The 18,424-nt window shown below is 31.8% G+C and overlaps 1 protein-coding gene across 1 annotated transcript; it reads right to left on the bottom strand.

Annotated features, from left to right (window-relative positions):
* Window positions 1–6,204: 6,204 nt before the first annotated feature.
* On the bottom strand, window positions 6,205–17,335 carry LOC113372739 (tetratricopeptide repeat protein 39C-like). The gene is made up of 13 exons (XM_026613085.1): window positions 17,158–17,335; window positions 11,636–11,738; window positions 11,476–11,569; window positions 9,969–10,192; window positions 9,049–9,901; window positions 8,705–8,908; window positions 8,456–8,645; window positions 8,220–8,392; window positions 7,732–7,849; window positions 7,181–7,370; window positions 6,730–7,013; window positions 6,492–6,648; window positions 6,205–6,430 (listed from the first exon to the last, which is right to left on the bottom strand). The coding sequence occupies exons 1-12, from the start codon at window positions 17,323–17,325 to the stop codon at window positions 6,526–6,528; spliced, it is 2,724 nt and encodes a 907-aa protein (XP_026468870.1). The 5' UTR covers window positions 17,326–17,335; the 3' UTR covers window positions 6,205–6,430; window positions 6,492–6,525.
* Between the last annotated feature and the right edge of the window lie 1,089 nt (window positions 17,336–18,424).

Raw genomic sequence — 18,424 nt, forward strand, 5'->3', positions numbered from 1 at the left:
TTGTTTTCAAACCCCTAACAGTATATGCAACCCGTTACACTTCATATATACACGATATATATAATTATAATATAACAACAGTCCCATATATAAATGCCAGTATATAAATCCATGAACAGATATCCACGGATTTTCATAGACATTTCTCATATATATACACCTCTATAATTATATGAGCCATATATAAATTCCTATAAGAATCTCATTCATATCCCAGGTGAGTCCTTTATAAATTTCGAACGCCTGGCTGTATATGCAACCCTATACACTCCATATATACACGATATATAATTATAGGGAACGTCGTCATGTATATATATATAAATCTATTATAAATTTGTATGGACGATATATAAATGTGGACCGAGTTGAATTTGGCGCAGATTTTAGTTCGACCTCACGCCACCGAGTTTAGAGTAGCGCTAGCGTCTATGTCATCTAAGGGAAAAGATATACGCATTGTGTATGTGTGTGTGTATTGCTATATATGTAGTGGTGATTTCATGAATACGTGTGTAGTTTAGGGAGTCCATCGCCAGTTATATATCAGTATATTGAGAGATCATTGCGAGCACCGACGACTCCTTGTCAATTTTAAGGTGACTGTACCAATTTTATTAGGAAGTCCATACACTGCTTAATAAATACATTATTTAATTTTGAAAAATAGACAATACTGAAAAAGATAAATATTACATAGACTGTTTTTAAGTCTTTATAAAATACAAATTAAATCATATACCAAATTTTATTAAATATACAAAATATAAATAAAAGAAATTTATGCATTTTAATTTATATATTTATTTAAATCAACATAACGTAGTTTACACAATATTAAGCAAATATATATTTAATACATATAATAATAATAATAAATATAATATTAAAAAATATAATAATAAAAAAATATAATAATAATAATAATAATTTTAAGTCCAATTTTTATAAGGTCAAACACACTTAATTAAATTATATATTGTATGAAAATCAATTTTGACAATTTAATTATTATATTCATAAACTATTTCTTCAATATTTGCTAATTGTATATGTAATTTCTTGCTAATATGTAAAAGAGAACATTAGGGTTTGAACAACCCCAAATACATGTGCAATTTTTAAATTATCATTTTGGGGTGTTCTGAGCAAAAAACGGACAAAATTCTCCCCCCTAGAACCCCCCGCTCGAAATCCATACAACCCTGAAGAATCGTATGCCATCATTTTGCAACCCCTTCGAGACATTTTACTTTTTCTTGTATTTTTTCACCCCCACATTTGCCAGAAATCCATTCTCAGTGTCCTCTCATATAGTCGACGGCCATTTTGCATCTCGGTAGCCGAAACGGCTAAAGGACTTCACTTATTTCACCAGTTCAGAAGTCCAGGGTCAACCAGTTCGAATCCCAATCCTGATGATGTGATCTCAATGCAGTTGTCCAGAGCAGATCGTGCGTCCTTCAGTGTACTTGAATGCAGCTGTAAGAAAATAAACGATGAGTTGTGGTTGGATGGATAATTAATAAGATATTAAAGACAAAATAGAAGTCGTTATGAGAACTCAAACGCATGTTTTGTGTAACGACTGCATGGACAAGGCCGTTTAGTAGCAGTTGTCAGGTGATGCACTCTATAGTTCGAATCTCCTAAACGATAAAAAAGAGAATAACATTTATTTTTCATAAAGTTCAGAACCTCAAACTAGACAAAAGACTTTCTCATTAAATTTTTTTCGCTTAAGAAATGAATAGCCGAGGTCGTTAAGTAGCAACAGCGGTTATCCAGCCCAATGGTGCTGTAGTTCGAATCTTCAGATAATAGATAAGAATTAGTTGCATTAGAATGTGTAGAACAGTGCGAGTTCGAGACGTAATAACGATATTAAATTTTCAAAAATCTTTAGATCCTCGTAATAGACAAAAGGCATTCCTATTAAAAATAGTCCCTATCAAACGACTAAATAGCCAAGAGCGTTTAGTGGTCGTCGTGGTAGTTGGAAGTGCGTAGGTTCGATCCCAGAACAAGTAAATGTATGTGGATGAAAAATAACTGGTGTAAAGTTTTTCAAAATGATCAAAAGTTAGTCCAAAGAAATAAATTCAGATGGCGGATTGATTAAATTTAAATAACTAGAGTGGAGCGCCTGATACAGAAGCCTTTACAAAATACTTGGAGCTGTCAAACTTCAACAATCCTTCCCGAATTAGACAAAAGCGTTTCCAAAAAAATTAGTCTTCTGTATCAATCGGATAGCCGAGAGCGTTTAGTCGTCGACATCACGTTGACTGGCTAAAGGTCCCTCGGATCGATTCCCAAAGACTCGGCTGAAAAATTCGAATCCTAGTTTTTCGGAATCGTCAAATATTAGTTCAAAATATTAAATTCAGGTGGCACATTTCGACCTTGACACTTAGAATATTTCTGAAAAATAAAAAACTCAAGATTCGCACTTGACTGTAAGAGAGATACATGGAGAAAAAAAAAAAAGAGGAAGCACTGGGGAAAGAGAGGGTAGAGGCAGATGATGAATAAGAGAGATGAGTATGAGACATATTCTTTATTCAAATTCAATATTAATACAATATAGGAATAAAAATAACTTTTATCATCAATAACTTAAATAGCCGAGTGGTTTAAGGGACCGCATACTCGGTGAAATAACTCTGGAGGCAGGCACAAGGTGAGACGGATCGAGTCCGGCTGAAGGCGACGACAAGGAACTCCGAAGCAGAAAAAATGGAGCAGTGCTGGTGAATGGCTGTTGGCAGGCGCAGAGGGAGATCCTGAAACAAATACACACGAGGTGGTGGTCTACATGAGGTCCATGATGCGAGAGGTTACACACAGTGGGACATTGCCGAAGATGAATGCCGAACCCAAAAACCATTCAAAAGAAACACCAAAAAAGGAAAAAAAATGTGAAAAAAGCGGAAAAATGGGAAAAAAAAAGGAGGAGGAGGAGGAAAGGGGAGGTGGAGAACCAAAAAAAAAACCCCCTAAGTCCCAGATCAATTTTTCTCTTTTCTGTTCAACGTTGAAACTTTTTTATGTTTTTTAGTGTTCCCTCACACCAATTCCCAAAACCAACACTCGAATGAAATGAAGTCCACGTTGAAATTTTCACAACGAGAAAAAATTACTGGGACTTAGTTAAAATTTTAACTTTGCCCCAATAAAATTTTCTCGTTGTGAAATATTCAACGTGAGCCTCATTCATTCGAATGTTGGCTTTGGGATGATATAGCATGCAAAAATAACTCGTCTGTCTTAATCGAAAAGGTTTCAGAAAATTTGGACTTAGAAAAAAAAAATTATCTGAAAGGACTTAGAAAAAAAAAATATTCGAAAGAATTATAATCAGAAAATTTGGACTTAGAAAAAAAAATATTCGAATGAATTATTAATCGATGAATTGAAATGATATTAAACAAATCAAAATTGTTTATATGACTCAATAAAATATGTGAAACCTTTACAATTAATCGAGACACAAACAAAACAGTTGACTTGAACAATATACAAAGTATTGGAAAAAGCTGTAAAAGATTTCAACAAAACTTATAAAATGAAATATTAAAAAATGTTCAGGAGCTTGAACACTGAATTTGTCGAACATGTTAATATTTAAAAATTGAATGTAATAATTGAATCAAATATTATACTTGTACGTAATCAAACGTTGTATAATCATTCTTATCTTATTCAAATATTATACTTGTACGTTTTGTATAATCATTCAAGTCAACTCTTCGAAACTTTGATTGCATGTCTTGATCAAAATTGTTTTTAGCAATAAAATAATAAAAATCTATATTCAACAATGCAGCAGTATCATTACATACTTTGAAAACAAAATTACTAAATTACAATGAAAGACTTATAAAAGTTGCATTTAATTAACAGTTTGGAAATTCGTAAGTATTTTGATCAAAACCAGCAATCGTGTTGCTATCAATGAGAATGTGCATGCAGTCAATATCGCTACAGGGAAAACACATGACTCTTGATAATAGAAATGTAATTCTAGAATTAATGTAAAAATGTAAAAAATCTCTTTAAAAATGTAATGAAACAGAGAACAAAATCCCCAAAGTGTAGTAAAAAAAGATAATTTTGTAATAAGTAGCTTTTCCTTTACAAAATAGAAAAAAATCCTTGCTAATGTGGGATATTATTGCTGTTGAGATGCTATCAGATAAACAGACTCTTCAGAACTAGAGTTCTATCTGAAATACCATTAATTTAGGAGTTCCTCAAGGGTGTATGCTAGGAACCCTTCTGAATATCCTATACCCAAACAAAACATTGGATGAAAATACTACAATCATCAGGATAGCAAATTAACAACAATATGCATCAGCACTCGAAAAGTAGCTCAACAAATAAATGAAACCAAATCTAATCATATTACTTTTGCAACAAGAAATTGGAGAAACCTTTCCTCATAGTCTTATTATTTAAAGAATAATACAATATTTTGATTTACTATTTATGAAATTATAATAAAAAACTAATAGGTTTCAATAAATACATAAGAGAAGTAAAAACTATTGCATTATATTGATTTAAATAATTTATAAAACACACTTGCTGAAAAAGTGAATCAAGATGTTTTCCCCGTAGTGAATTGTACAAAATCATTTTTATGCTCGTAGAACATCACTTGCAAATAATAATAATTTAACAAAGTGTATCTAATATATCAGATTGATATCACAAAATTGCAAATGATATTCGATATTTTTGCACACACGTCTGCTAAAGTAGTACTTGAGATAAATAGAGAATGATTTGTATTATTCAATCTTCACTGAAATTGCAAAAACAATGTTTAGTATCATGTCAATCAAAAATCTTTATTAACTAAATTAACTAAATTGTAAATCATATTATAATAGAATAAAGCAAAATGGGTTCAAACTATAGATGTAAGATTCTGTAGTAATATTACTATGTAATTACTTTAAATAAAAAAAATCAAAATTTAGCAGATGCATATGCATAAAATACTAATGATGCACAAGTCAGCAAATATTCACTGAAATACATACAGGCTGTTTTGATTTATACAATACAAATACAAGAAACTATTTGTTATGTGCTTGAGAACATTATCAGAGCAATATTTGTTGTACGATAAAATCCTGTATCTTATTCCAGAGAATTATTCATTGACACGTTGTGTAGAAAGATTGTTCGACTCACATTGACGTTTCCACAATGAAGCATAGAATTAAATCCAAATCTCCTCCTCATAATGAATCCTCCAAAGCATCTGCTAGAAGTTCCAAAGCCGAGCACTTGTAAATCACTACATTACATTACTTTGGACACTGACTTTATACACATAATTTACAATATGCAAATGTCCAAGTGGAGTCTTCGTGACTCAACACACGACACTTCGCGACGAACACATCAGAGCCTTTTGTGAAAATAGGCGACTTAGAATTTGACAATATACAGATATATTACAAAAGTACTTGCAGCCTTACAAACACATTTAAATACTTGACAATTGCATATTTGAATATATTATTATATAAAGGATACATTGGAAGCTGTAAATAAAGTATATGATTATAAAATTAATTAGAATTAAAGATAATTATCATAGGTTAAGGATGAAGAACATTGTCACATATCTGATCTAAAAACATATCATCACACACGAATTTTATATCAAATTGATGTGCATAATTAGTAGAACCATTTAATGTATGAATTAATGGAAATTAATTAGGAATTTAATTAAAAAACACTAATTAATTAGCGAGCACGCCTTTTTCACAAAAGTCACTGTATAAAGATGGCCGCCAGTAAAAGCGAACTGTCATGAAGAAATGAACGAAGCGAAGTGAAGTGAAAGCCGAAAGCGCGAAATTCAAATTTCATACTGTATAATTATCAAGTTGCGCAAAAATAATCAATAAATCAATCAATATTGGACACTGGAATGCATGTGGAATTTCAATCAATTTTTCACCAAATATAAAAACTACAAATAAATATAAGAAAAATGATTAATTAAAGAAATTTAAATAAAACTGATGAAAAATATTGAAGGACGGATTTTATATTTCTTGAAATATAAAACAAACATTTCTGTATATACATATATATATATATATATATATATATATATATATATATGTATATACAAATTAACAATAAATATATTATTTTGTATTACCTTCTCCTTGAGTATTACAACAAAGCGTTGAGTATGGCTTTAAGCCAATTAATTTTTTATACATTTGCATTAGTTTCGTTTAACAAATTCAACAATATTTATTTATAATTATATATAGAATCACTTTTAATATAGCAGCATATTATATCTTCTATTAATACTTTTGCTAATATTCAACATTATTATATTGCATAGTTTTATCTATAACCTTGCATAGGCAATTGTGGTAACTACCTAAAGGAAAAAACATAATTTAATTCTTGTATGTATTATATAAGTGTACTGGAGTTTGTACCTGATTTAAATACACCTGGTGCAACCTCTAGTCTTCAATTGGGTCCCTCATTGGCCCTTTTCAAGGCAGCATGTATCCTGACGTTGAGCCTGTTCTCAAAATCATAATCTTTGTACTGTTGAGCCTCATGTAACCACTTTTTGGCCTCTTCACGATTCTAATATAAAAAGATATAGTAATATATTATATTTTATATATTATAATATATAAAAATCCAATATATTATTCTTTCTCTTACTGTTTCCAAATCCTGTACCATGAGCACCACAGCCAGTTCATACTTTGCAAATGCTGCAATATGATCATCCCATTTAGCAAAGCAGCTCGGCTGGGGTGGAGTGCGAGACACACTGCTCCCAACCTGGCTTTTGGAGCCCCTTCTCGAAGACCTCGCAGATTTCTGTTCTATTGCCAATCGATAGGACTTTTCTGCTTCTGACCAACGGGAGAAATAGGCGTGACAAGCACCCAGAATTAAGGATGATAGACCAGGAGCTGGCTCCTTTTTCACCTCCAGACACTCTAAAAAATTAAATATAAAAACTTACACTAAAATTTGATCTGTGGAGAGCTTTAAATAATATATATCATATATATATATATATATATATATATATATATATATATAATAAATTATTTATTGTAATATAAATAGTATTAAGGTCTAAAATAATTTTAACCAAATTTACCTATTATTATGCTTTCTATTTCCTCCGGTCTGCAGCTGGTCAAAGCGTTCCACAGAATGAGCATTTCGTACAAATACATTCTCCAGAAGGTCGGATCCTTATCCGGAGCCGCAGATTGCGATCCGGTGGCAACTTCCGGGTCCGGAAAACATAAAACCCTTCTGCCAATGTACTTTTCCACCTGTGCCTCCTTTAATCATAAACGATAATGGATAAAAAAAAGAATTTTGGTTTCATACAAATTTTTATTTACCATGGGCATAGCATAGGACCACAACTAGGTGTAGGTCGCATTTTGCCTTAATTTAATCAATGAGAATTTAGAGATTTAATAAAAGTATTTTTGATGGACGCGACGTTACTACTACAATGCAATAATTTTGATATTGTATACCTAAATATATCTACTAAAATATAAAATAATACAATTACTAAACTTATTACTTTGAGTAATAAGAGAAGCCTTTTCAGGTTCATTACTGTTCGTCCTGGCTATGGCCATGATTTGTTTTTAATTTTAAAAATAATAAATAAGGAAGGCGGCCACTCACATATACCTTGTGGTCGCTCGACGACAAAATGTCGAGTATTTCCGCTTTGATTCCACGAGCATCTGATTCATTTCCAGAAGCACCTCTGCACAGTGCCGAAAGAAATGTGTAGAATATCCTGAAATATTAAAAGACAATATTAATTTAAAAATAAATACAAATCTAAAATAAATTAATTTTCCAAACAATTGTATTATGAATTTATTGGTTTATGAATAAAAGTACTTTTACTAAATCAGGCACAACATGCATATTACACAAATAGTTTTAATGATTACTGTAAATTAAAAAACAAATATTATAAATTAATAATATTAAATAAATATAAATAAAAATTGTACATGCTGTGCTATAACTGGTATTGCAGGCTTATTGAGTTAATTTATTACTGACTCACCAAGCTTATCGATTAGTTTTAGGCCAAAACCACACACCAAAAACAAACAATAAAACTAACGAACCTGAGACAACATTCTATATACTCTAACCTGCTCCACCTACTCCTCGCTCTCAGTTCCTCAAAACACCTCGCAGCACTAGAAAAATCACGCTGCATCAATCTGCACCACCCGATCTCGTGGAGACATAACAACTGAATTTCCTGCTGCACTGCAGCTCTTGCAGAACGCTCGTAGGCCAAAACTGCAGCAGGAAGATCACACTGGAAAATATACAGACATTAAAATTCATATATGTACTAATAAGTTAAAGGATGTTCGGGCACCTTCAAACGTTCAACTCTTCCTTCAAAATACAAGAATAAAGCTGCTTCAGAGAATTCTTCTTTAGACTCAGCAATCAATCTGCCTGCTTCTGCAATTTCTGAAGACATACCTTCTGATCCGCCAACTCCAGCAGAACCGTCAATAGCAAAAAAAGGTCTTACTATGGTGTGGTACCAGAGAAGAGCTAATCTGTTCAACAATTGATGCACTTGATAGATGTCTAATAACAATAATTTCTTTATCCTTACGTTGCTAAAGGAGCACGCATATCAGTTCCTTGTCTAGCGAATGCAAGACTGGTGAGACCCGCACCACGATCTCCTTCAAAACCAAGGAAATGGACAACACGCAGAAGACTTGGAGGTAAAAGACTCACAGCCAATTGGAAAACTCCATAACCAAAGCTTACCGCTGACATCAAACGCGCTAGATTTTCAGGATCTATCGGCAACCTGAAAAAAAAATGCTATTAGATATTGACTAGTATCAAATTTGTTGATGAAAAGTTGTTTATAATATTATTGGAGCAGGTAATAGGTCAATTCAGCATCGTCTACTGTTCAATAGTCAGTTTTGTTTGTCATCTTCTTACTTCTTAGTCGAGGCCGCGCCCCTGCCAGCCTCGTCCAGCACCCTCTGCTGGTCAGTGCCGTGAAATTTCAAAGACTTCTTAAGGGGACTTGCCACAAAATCCACAGATTTATTATGCCTAGTGATGTTATGATCTGAGGCCCACCTCAATGCGCCATCAGATCTTTGGTTGGTTCTACTATCCCATTGTAAGGTGCTTGGTCGTTCAGAGTCGCTAGAATTTGAGATTACTCTCTGAGTTGATTTTTGTATGTACCCATTATTACCGAACTCTTCCTGGACGTCGTCCATGTCGCTTCCGGAAGCAGGATTAGTGCCGGGGACCGGATCGGGATCGGAGAATGATAACCTCATTTCGTCTCTATCGCGAATAGGTATTTTTTTTGTTTCCATATCATTTTCGGGGGCGACTGATACATTGGCACGCATCTCGTCCTGAGCTATTTCACAACTATCTCTCAACTTCAATGGTTCTTTAGTCTTCTCTTTACTCTTTACATTATCGGATTCATATTTAATAACTACTTTATCCGGGTTGGGCGTGATAACAGTAGTCGGATCATCAGATAAAGGTCCCAACTGTCTGGTGACGGCATCTTTTACTTTACTCTTTAAATCCGTTTTATTAACAGAAATGTCTTCGCAACTAGCAAAACTATCAGCTGATGAAGAAGATGATGCATTTGAGGCAACAGACGCACGTCTGTGGTTATGTTCCTTTGTAGACTGTTCATGTTCGCCATTTGGAGTCGAAATATTTAGTGGCAACATATTTTCGACAATCGGTGTGAAAGCCATAGTGCCTCCTGGAGTCACTGGTGTTGTCGGTTCCCAGGACGGATTGACGGGACTGACTAGAAAATAGAAACTACATTATACATTCAACATGAGGATGGACTTTGTATTGTTAACCGGACTTACCCGGATCAAGTAGATTATCGCTTGGTCCGCCTTCGTCCCGGAATGCTTCCCGGTACAGTCTTAGGATCTGAGAGTGTGCTGATCTGTAAGCCTTCCAGGCTCTTCTGAGGGCCCAGGCACCTTTCATATAACCAGCCAGGTCTTGTTGAAGTAAAGTCAACAGAGAACTACAAAGTTGACAATCGGCGCTAATCACGCGCCGTTCTAGTTCGTCGGAACGCTCCCTGAAAAATAAAATAAATCAGGAATGTCGATTCAGGATCAAATAAAATTATTTTCCAAGCACATCTTATATATAAAAATGAATCGCAAAATGTATTGGTAAGCGCATAACTCAACAACGTCTGGACCAATTTAGCCAATTATTTTTTTTTAAATGTTCGTTCAAGTCCAAGGATTGTTCCTACGGCGAGAAAAAAGCGAATAATTGCCGGAAAACCCCCCAAAACAGCAATTTCCTTTTTCTCATACAAACTTTTTCTAACTAAAACGTAGAATCAATTTGAGCTTTATTGCTATTATATAAAGTTCATATTAAATTACAAGCACTCATTGTATATTCCTCCTTGACGATTATTCGGATTTCGATAAATCTTTCTGAAGTTTGTTAAGGAAATTTTCTAGGATGTATGTGATTATAAAGTACTGGTATGTATAGGCAATATTGTAGAAATAAACAGAAAAAATTGCAAAAACCGACATGTCATTGTTTGCATTGAAAACAAATGAAAACTATCATTCGCCAAAAATTTCAATTTACTTATGAACCTAGACAATATTAGAATATGTATAATAAAATTATGATTATGATTAAGAAAACTGAAATGTCTACATTATTATTGCCAAAAAGCAGCTGATATGTGCCAGAAATTAAAATAATATAAAATACAGTATATGTATGGCAGATTGAATGATACACATATGAAAAGGATATGTCAAATTAATTCACTTAAAATATAAAATTAAGTATTAATCAGGGCCGGTCCTACCTTTAATGCGATGCATAATGCATGCAAAAAATACGAGCGCACGTCTTAGGGGGCGCCAACACAAGATTCGGATATTAAATTTTCAATATAGTTTTTTTTTCAATATAAAATTTCTTTGCATCTTTTACTAATCTTTCCACAATATTTTTAAAATTCGTAAAATTTTCACTTTATAATAACAAATGAGAAAGTAAAGATGAATACATACAATTCGGCCCTCACGATATCGATTAGGAGAAGTTTAAGATCCAATTTTGGATATCTTAAATAATATAAAATTAAAGTAATTTAATCCAACATGAAGTACCAGTGTTATGTTATGGTTAGGGTTATGTTATACCGTTTACAAGCCTTCAATTTAAAATATAGTGTGGAGAGTAATTTAAAAAACAATAATTATTATTTTTAGGTAAACGGTAAATATTAGTATATTATATTAAAAAATTGTAGACATGGGTACAGGAACGTCTGTCGGGTCATCTAGTAATAAATATTATTATTTTTTTCTATATACCAACTTTTGCAATTCTGCTATCGATTTCCGCCCATTTGATTGTCGACGATCGCTAGTTGGCAGCAGGCGATCTTTCACCGATTTGAACCAACCTCCGCCTAGATCAAAATTGGCATCAGCAATAATAATTGTAATAAGAATACTAATAAAGTTTCATAATTTACTTGATTGACTTTTGAAGGATTCGTTTGCGCATTGCTTTTCCGTTTCCTTGAGTTCGTTCAGGGCCAGTTGGAGTTTTTCTTCTTCGAAGGACATGAGAGCATTCTGGAAAAGAAATAGATCAAATATTATATATCAAAGTTTCTTGGTTCTTCTTCCTAAGTAAATACTTATTTTATGAAATATATCAAATTTTTGTTGTATTTTTTTATTTATGATCAAGAGAAGCAAATACAATGCTATACTCAAAATTTTAATCCACTTGTGGCTGAGTTATATAATTCTAAAAAACAAATGGAATATGCTATTTCCACAGAAACTTTGGTCGGCGTGCGGTCTGTCTTAAAGTAATATTAAGAGCTAAAACTTACTTTCGCGCTCCTAGGAGCAAGAAAATTCAAAAACATCCATATTGAGGACCACCCTAATCAATATGAATCTCAATAAAAATCAATACTGGTGGTGTATGGCATCGTGCCTTAAGGTAAATTGCTGGAACTTCCCGTTCCGTAATGAAATATTCGAGAAATTTTAAACGTTTTCAAATATATTATTACAAATACTGTAACTTTCATTATTTTTGCTATCTTGTTATATCTGAGCAAATCAAATGTAAATCATAAATCAATTTATCTTCAGAACATTAACAATCGTCATTTCAAAAATATAGTTGCCTAATTTACACAAAATTGAAAAAGTGCTGTCACAGTCAAAACGCATTTGCAAATAATTCCATACGACATTTTCACTTATACTGTGCTTAGTTTGGCGGCATTTTCACATTTTTCAATAGTTTTCACAAAATTGGAAAAGTACTCCAGTTTAAACATAAACAGTCTAAACGCACTTGGGTAAACATTTGTACCAGAGTGGCGCTTAGACTGTGCTTAGCCTGGGTCATTTTTTGAACTTTTAATCCAAAACTACAAAATTATGTAATATTTTTTTATCCTCAAAAGCAATTGTTTTGTCAATATAAGCAGAAAGTTTTTTAGATAATTCAAATCGGACGCTTAGTTCACACAAAAACCGCAATTTTTTGCACATTTAGCTCTGTATCTTCGAAATGACAGGGCCTGTCTTTGCCAAAAACTAATCACTTCTTCTCCCAAACATTACAAATTTAATGTTTTTTAAATCATTCAAATCCGATACTCCGTTCTCTCAAAAACTCGATTTGTATTTTCTGCACTATTTGCTCCGTATCTCCGTAACGGCTGTACCTACCTTTGCCAAAAACTAATCAGCACATCTCTTATCAATAGGGATCGAATGTTTTTTAAACCATTCAAATCGGTTGATCCGTGCGCCCGAAAACGTGGACGAAAAATTGTATCCATACACACACACACATCCATTTTTTCTGAGGCATGCCAAAATGTTCAGAAACCTTCAAAACGTCGAGAAATGCAAAAATTTTCATTTTCGATTTTCGACCCATTACTATAACTACCCTACGAGAAGTTAAAAATAATAATAATAAAAAACAAAAATTTGTTTAAAAATTTATTATAAAACTCATACGTTTTGGCTATAATCCTAGCCTTCATCAAGTAAAGACTAAAAATGAAATTCAAAACATCAAAGTTTTAAAAGATAAATTAATACTATAACTAATAAGATGTACGTACCCCTTAAATAAAACTAACAATTCTACTGTCCTTAATAATTTACCTGATTTAGGAACCCACTCTGGTGTCAATTGTTTGCCATACAATAAAGAATTCTATTTTGCTTGAAAAAAAAACTATTTTATAAATAAGGACTCCGAGTAGTCCTTACAATTTTAGCACAACCACTAACAAAATTTTTGCTAAAACAAAAATTCCGTTAAATTTCGAACGTTTTAGAAATCTGGTCTAATTACTTGTTTGGATTGCAAATCAATTTATATTGGAAAAACTAGCCAAAACTTAATAAAACGACTTCAGTGACAAAAAAAAATTATTGTAAAAATTCCAACCAATTTAAAACTATGCTAACAGAACACATTAATATATTAAAACACAACATAGACTTTTTTTTAACCTTGCCATACTACATTTTGAAGAAAATTTAGTCAAAAGATGCATTTGCGAATGATTTTTTTAATGGATTTTTTTTAAAGGTAATGGAAAAAAACAAAATATTATGTATATATAATTATAGAAGGTCGCCCTTGAAAACTACAGTCCTAGAATTCACAATTCAGTTCTAAGAATAGAGTTTTGAAGCCAAACAACATAAATCGATACTATAATCGCAATTCTATCACTACAATGACGTCCTAAAATTCCCTTACTATAAATAGTACACCATAAATCCAATTACTATTTTAAATTTTTTTTTTTTGAAAATCCTTAAAGTGTTCAACTTATACACCTATTTTCTTAAATATGAAACTTATTTCATTCTGTAAAGTATTTAAATTGTAAACATACTCATCTGTTTTATTTTCTTAAATATGAAACTTATTTCATTCTGTAAAGTTTTAATTTGTAAACATACTCATCTGTTTTCCAGCAAGACGATATTTACGATTTCGCAAATTGTCATAAAATCTAATGTTGTTTATAGCACAGACAGTAAGGCACACAAATTAAAAAATTAACGAGCTATTTTTACGATTCAACCACTGAAATAACAAAATTGTATAAACACATTTCTTAACGACGCAAATAAATCTTGAACAAGATTTCAGAAATCGACTCTGGATTTTACACCTACATACTAGAAATTTCGGGATCAGTAAAAAAAAATTTGATGTGGGAGGAACATATTAGTATTGTAATTTTTAAACTGTAAATTTAATTAATGGTAATAAAAGTAAATTAAGAAATTTAAGTGCAATACAGTAATAGAGCATACAGTGTCAATAAAAGTGCATTTTTTATTTTAAAATTCACAAATCTTAGACCAATGGTTAATATAAACGGTGAGGAGACAATTATTTATAATTATATTAATAATTAATGTATAATTAAATTATTTTAATTTTTTTCTAACATCAGAAAGTTCTACGACAACACGATTTACTCAAACTCGACATGGAATATCAAATTAAAATCCTGGAGCGTTACGATTAAGCTCAAAGCATCTCTATTGCAAATCGTCCATAACTTTTAAAGCATTCGATTTATCTGAATTATGTATTCGCCAAAAATGTTTATAATTAATTTATCTTAAATTTTTTCTAACATAACAAATCCTACAACAACCCGGTATTAATTTATCTTAAATTTTTTCTAACATAAAAAATCCTACAACAACCCGGTATACTTATAAATCATGAAACCAAATGCATTACAATGCACTGACAATTTCAGATCATATTTTTCTATTAATTTAGGAAGTAGACAGATGAACAAAAAGTATTCAATAAAAAAATATTTATTATCAATTGGGCAACCTTTGAAGACAATTGGTTTAAAAATAACTAAAACATTGCCCAAGTTTTTAAATCTATAAATATATTTGATAGTGATCAATTTTTGGAAGCCTGATGATGTAAGGGCATCTAAAATCAATCACAAGTTTAAAAACATGATAAACAAGTTCAGAAAACATTTGAAGACAAATTGGCCATAGTTGTTTAAAATTCCCTAAAACATTTCCCAAGTTCTAGAGAAGCCCTTAAGTATTCTACACCAGAAATAGCTATTGAGAAAAATTGGCCATAGCAGCTTAAAAATCCTTGAAACCTTTACCAAGTTCTAGAGAAGCCCTTAAGTATTCTACACCAGAAATAGCTATTGAGACAAATTGGCCATAGTTGCTTAAAAATTTCTAAAACATTTCCTATGATCTAGAGAAGCCCTAAGTATTCTACACCACAAATAGCTATTGAGACAAATTGGCCATAGTTGCTTAAAAATCCCTAAAACATTTCCCATGATCTAGAGAAGCCCTTAAGTATTCTACACCACAAATAGCTATTGAGACAAATTGGCCATAGTTGCTTAAAAATCCCTAAAACATTTCTCATGATCTAGAGAAGCCCTTAAGTATTCTACACCAGAAATAGCTATTAAGACAAATTGGCCATAGTTGCTTAAAAATTTCTAAAACATTTCCTATGATCTAGAGAAGCCCTTAAGTATTCTACACCAGAAATAGCTATTAAGACAAATTGGCCATAGTTGCTTGAAAATTCTTGAAACATTTCCCTAGATCTAGAGAAGCCCTTAAGTATTCTACACCAGAAATAACTATTGAGACAAATTGGCCATAGTTGCTTAAAAATCCCTAAAACATTTCCCATGATCTAGAGAAGCCCTTAAGTATTCTACACCAGATAGCTATTGAGACAAATTGGCCATAGTTGCTTAAAAATTCCTAAAACATTTACCAAGTTCTAGAGAAGCCCTTAAGTATTCTACACCAGAAATAGCTGATGAGACAAATTGGGCATAGTTGCTTAAAAATCCTAAAACATTTCCCAAGTTCTAGAGAAGTATTTTACACCAGAAATAGCTATTAGAAAAAGCCTTTTGGAAGCCCTGATATGAAAAAGGATATCTAAAGTTAGTCACCATTTGGTAAAACATAATAAACAAGTTCAGAAAACATTTGAAGACAAATTGGCTATTGTTGTTTAAAATTCCCTAAAACATTTTCCAAGTTCTAGAGAAGCCCTTAAGTATTCTACACCAGAAATAGCTATTGAGACAAATTAGCCATAGTTGCTTAAAAATCCCTAAAACCTTTACCAAGTTCTAGAGAAGCCCATAAGTATTCTACACCAGATAGCTATTGAGAAAAATTGGCCATAGTTGCTCAAAAATCCCTAAAACATTTACCAAGTTCTAGAGAAGCCGCCCTTAAGTATTCTACACCAGAAATATCTATTGAGAAAAATTGGCCATAGTTGCTCAAAAATCCCTAAAACATTTACCAAGTTCTAGAGAAGCCGCCCTTAAGTATTCTACACCAGAAATAGCTATTGAGACAAATTGGCCATAGCAGCTTAAAAATCCTTGAAACCTTTACCAAGTTCTAGAGAAGCCCTTAAGTATTCTACACCAGAAATAGCTATTGAGACAAATTGGCCATAGTTGCTTAAAAATCCCTAAAACATTTCCCATGATCTAGAGAAGCCCTTAAGTATTCTACACCAGAAATAGCCATTGAGATAAATTGGCCATTGTTGCTTAAAAATTCCTGAAACATTTACCAAGTCCTAGAGAAGCCCTTATGTATTCTACAACAGAAATAGCTATTAGGTAAAAGCCTTTTTGAAAGCCTGGTATAAAAAAAGTACTTGGGGATATCTAAGGTTAGTCACCAGTTGGTAAAACATGATAAACAAGTTTAGAAAACATTTGAAGACAAATTGGCCTTTGTTGTTTTAAAATTCCCTAAAACATTTCCCATGATCTAGAGAAGCCCTCATGTATTCTATACCAGAAATAGCTATTGAGACAAATTGGCCATTGTTGCTTGAAAATCCCCAAAACATTTTCCAAGTTCTGAAGAAGCCCTTAAAGTCATAAAGTGTACAAGATGTTTAACTACCCTGATGTTCAGTAAACATTTACCCTCTTACCATGAACAAGAGAAATCCATTGGCGGCCTTAACTTGCGTACTATCTGGCCTTTTCTGGAACATCCTCTCGGCCCTTTCGGCCTGATTGTTGAGAAGGAGTGATATGCCCAATCTGGCATACTGCCAATCGGGCATCGAGTCCAAATTGTCATCGATATTGGTCGCCATCCTCCTGATGCATCACTACTGGTGCCAATTAATAAACCAATTCGGGGAAAACCCTTTTTCTGGTAAAGGAAATATAAATATAAATTAGTATACTTATTTATTAATTATTAATTTGAACACAAATGTTAATATCTGGGCAAAATTTTAAGGGATTCAAATATATGATTTGATGAATTCATTTTTGAATAAAGTATTATCATAAGGGTCAAGGATTTTTTTTAGGAAATAATCAACCCATTTAAAAGTACAAACTTCAATACAAAATGTTTACATTTTTTAACATTTGTTTAAATTGTGCAAAAGTTTATTTAAGCACATGCATTTTATTTTACATATATGAAAAGCTTATAAAATTCTCTACATAACTGCATTTATCGATTTTCAACTTTTGGAACAAAATCATGACGAAAAAAATCGTCAAACTTTAAAATTGTGTAATTTTGCAAACAAAATGTTTGTACGTTTTTTGACTGTTGTTTAAATTGCGCAAAAACTTGTTTAAGCACATAAATTTTATTTTACATATATAAAATTCTCTACATAACTGTATTTAACAATTTCCAACTTTTGGAACAAAATCATGACGAAAAAAATTGTCAAACTTGAAAATCGTATAAAATTGCGAGCAAAATTTAAAATGTTTGAACATTTTCGTGAAAAAATAGTTTTAAATAGTTACAAGTTTAATTTTAGTAAAAAATAGAGATATTAATGTATAAAATTGTATGTACTAAAGGCAATTTTTACTATATGTACTTTAATTATATAAGATAAAAATAATTTGTCAAAATTGATTTAATATTGTCAATATTTTTTTTAAATTATTGTCATTTGTAAAAAATAATTTTATTATTAGGCTTAATATTATTTATCTATATTAATGTTAAGTTTTTACTGAAATGAGTATTAATAGACAAAACACACGAAAGAAAACACACGAAAATATAAATCCTAGAACACTACGCCACACTAAAAGAAAACACACGAAAATATGAAAACCAAGAAAACACACGAAAATATTGAAAACCAAACAAAAAACACTTTAAATTCAAAAAATAATAAACATAAAAATTTTACATACAAATGTCATTATAAGTCA

The sequence above is a fragment of the Ctenocephalides felis genome, unplaced genomic scaffold, assembly GCF_003426905.1.
Source record: "Ctenocephalides felis isolate EL2017-DRISC unplaced genomic scaffold, ASM342690v1 CF-g0.4_SCAFFOLD_01604, whole genome shotgun sequence".
NCBI lineage: Eukaryota > Metazoa > Arthropoda > Insecta > Siphonaptera > Pulicidae > Ctenocephalides > Ctenocephalides felis.

What these genes read in the sequence shown, in the direction of transcription:
- LOC113372739 (XM_026613085.1), bottom strand. Translation starts at nt 17,325, where the DNA reads ATGGCGACCAATATCGATGACAATTTGGACTCGATGCCCGATTGGCAG. An exon ending in ATGGATTTCTCTTGTTCATG is followed by an intron (nt 11,739 to 17,157) that starts GTAAGAGGGTAA and finishes TTTCTTTTCCAG; the next exon opens with AATGCTCTCATGTCCTTCGA. An exon ending in GAAGAGTTGAACGTTTGAAG is followed by an intron (nt 8,393 to 8,455) that starts GTGCCCGAACAT and finishes TATATTTTCCAG; the next exon opens with TGTGATCTTCCTGCTGCAGT.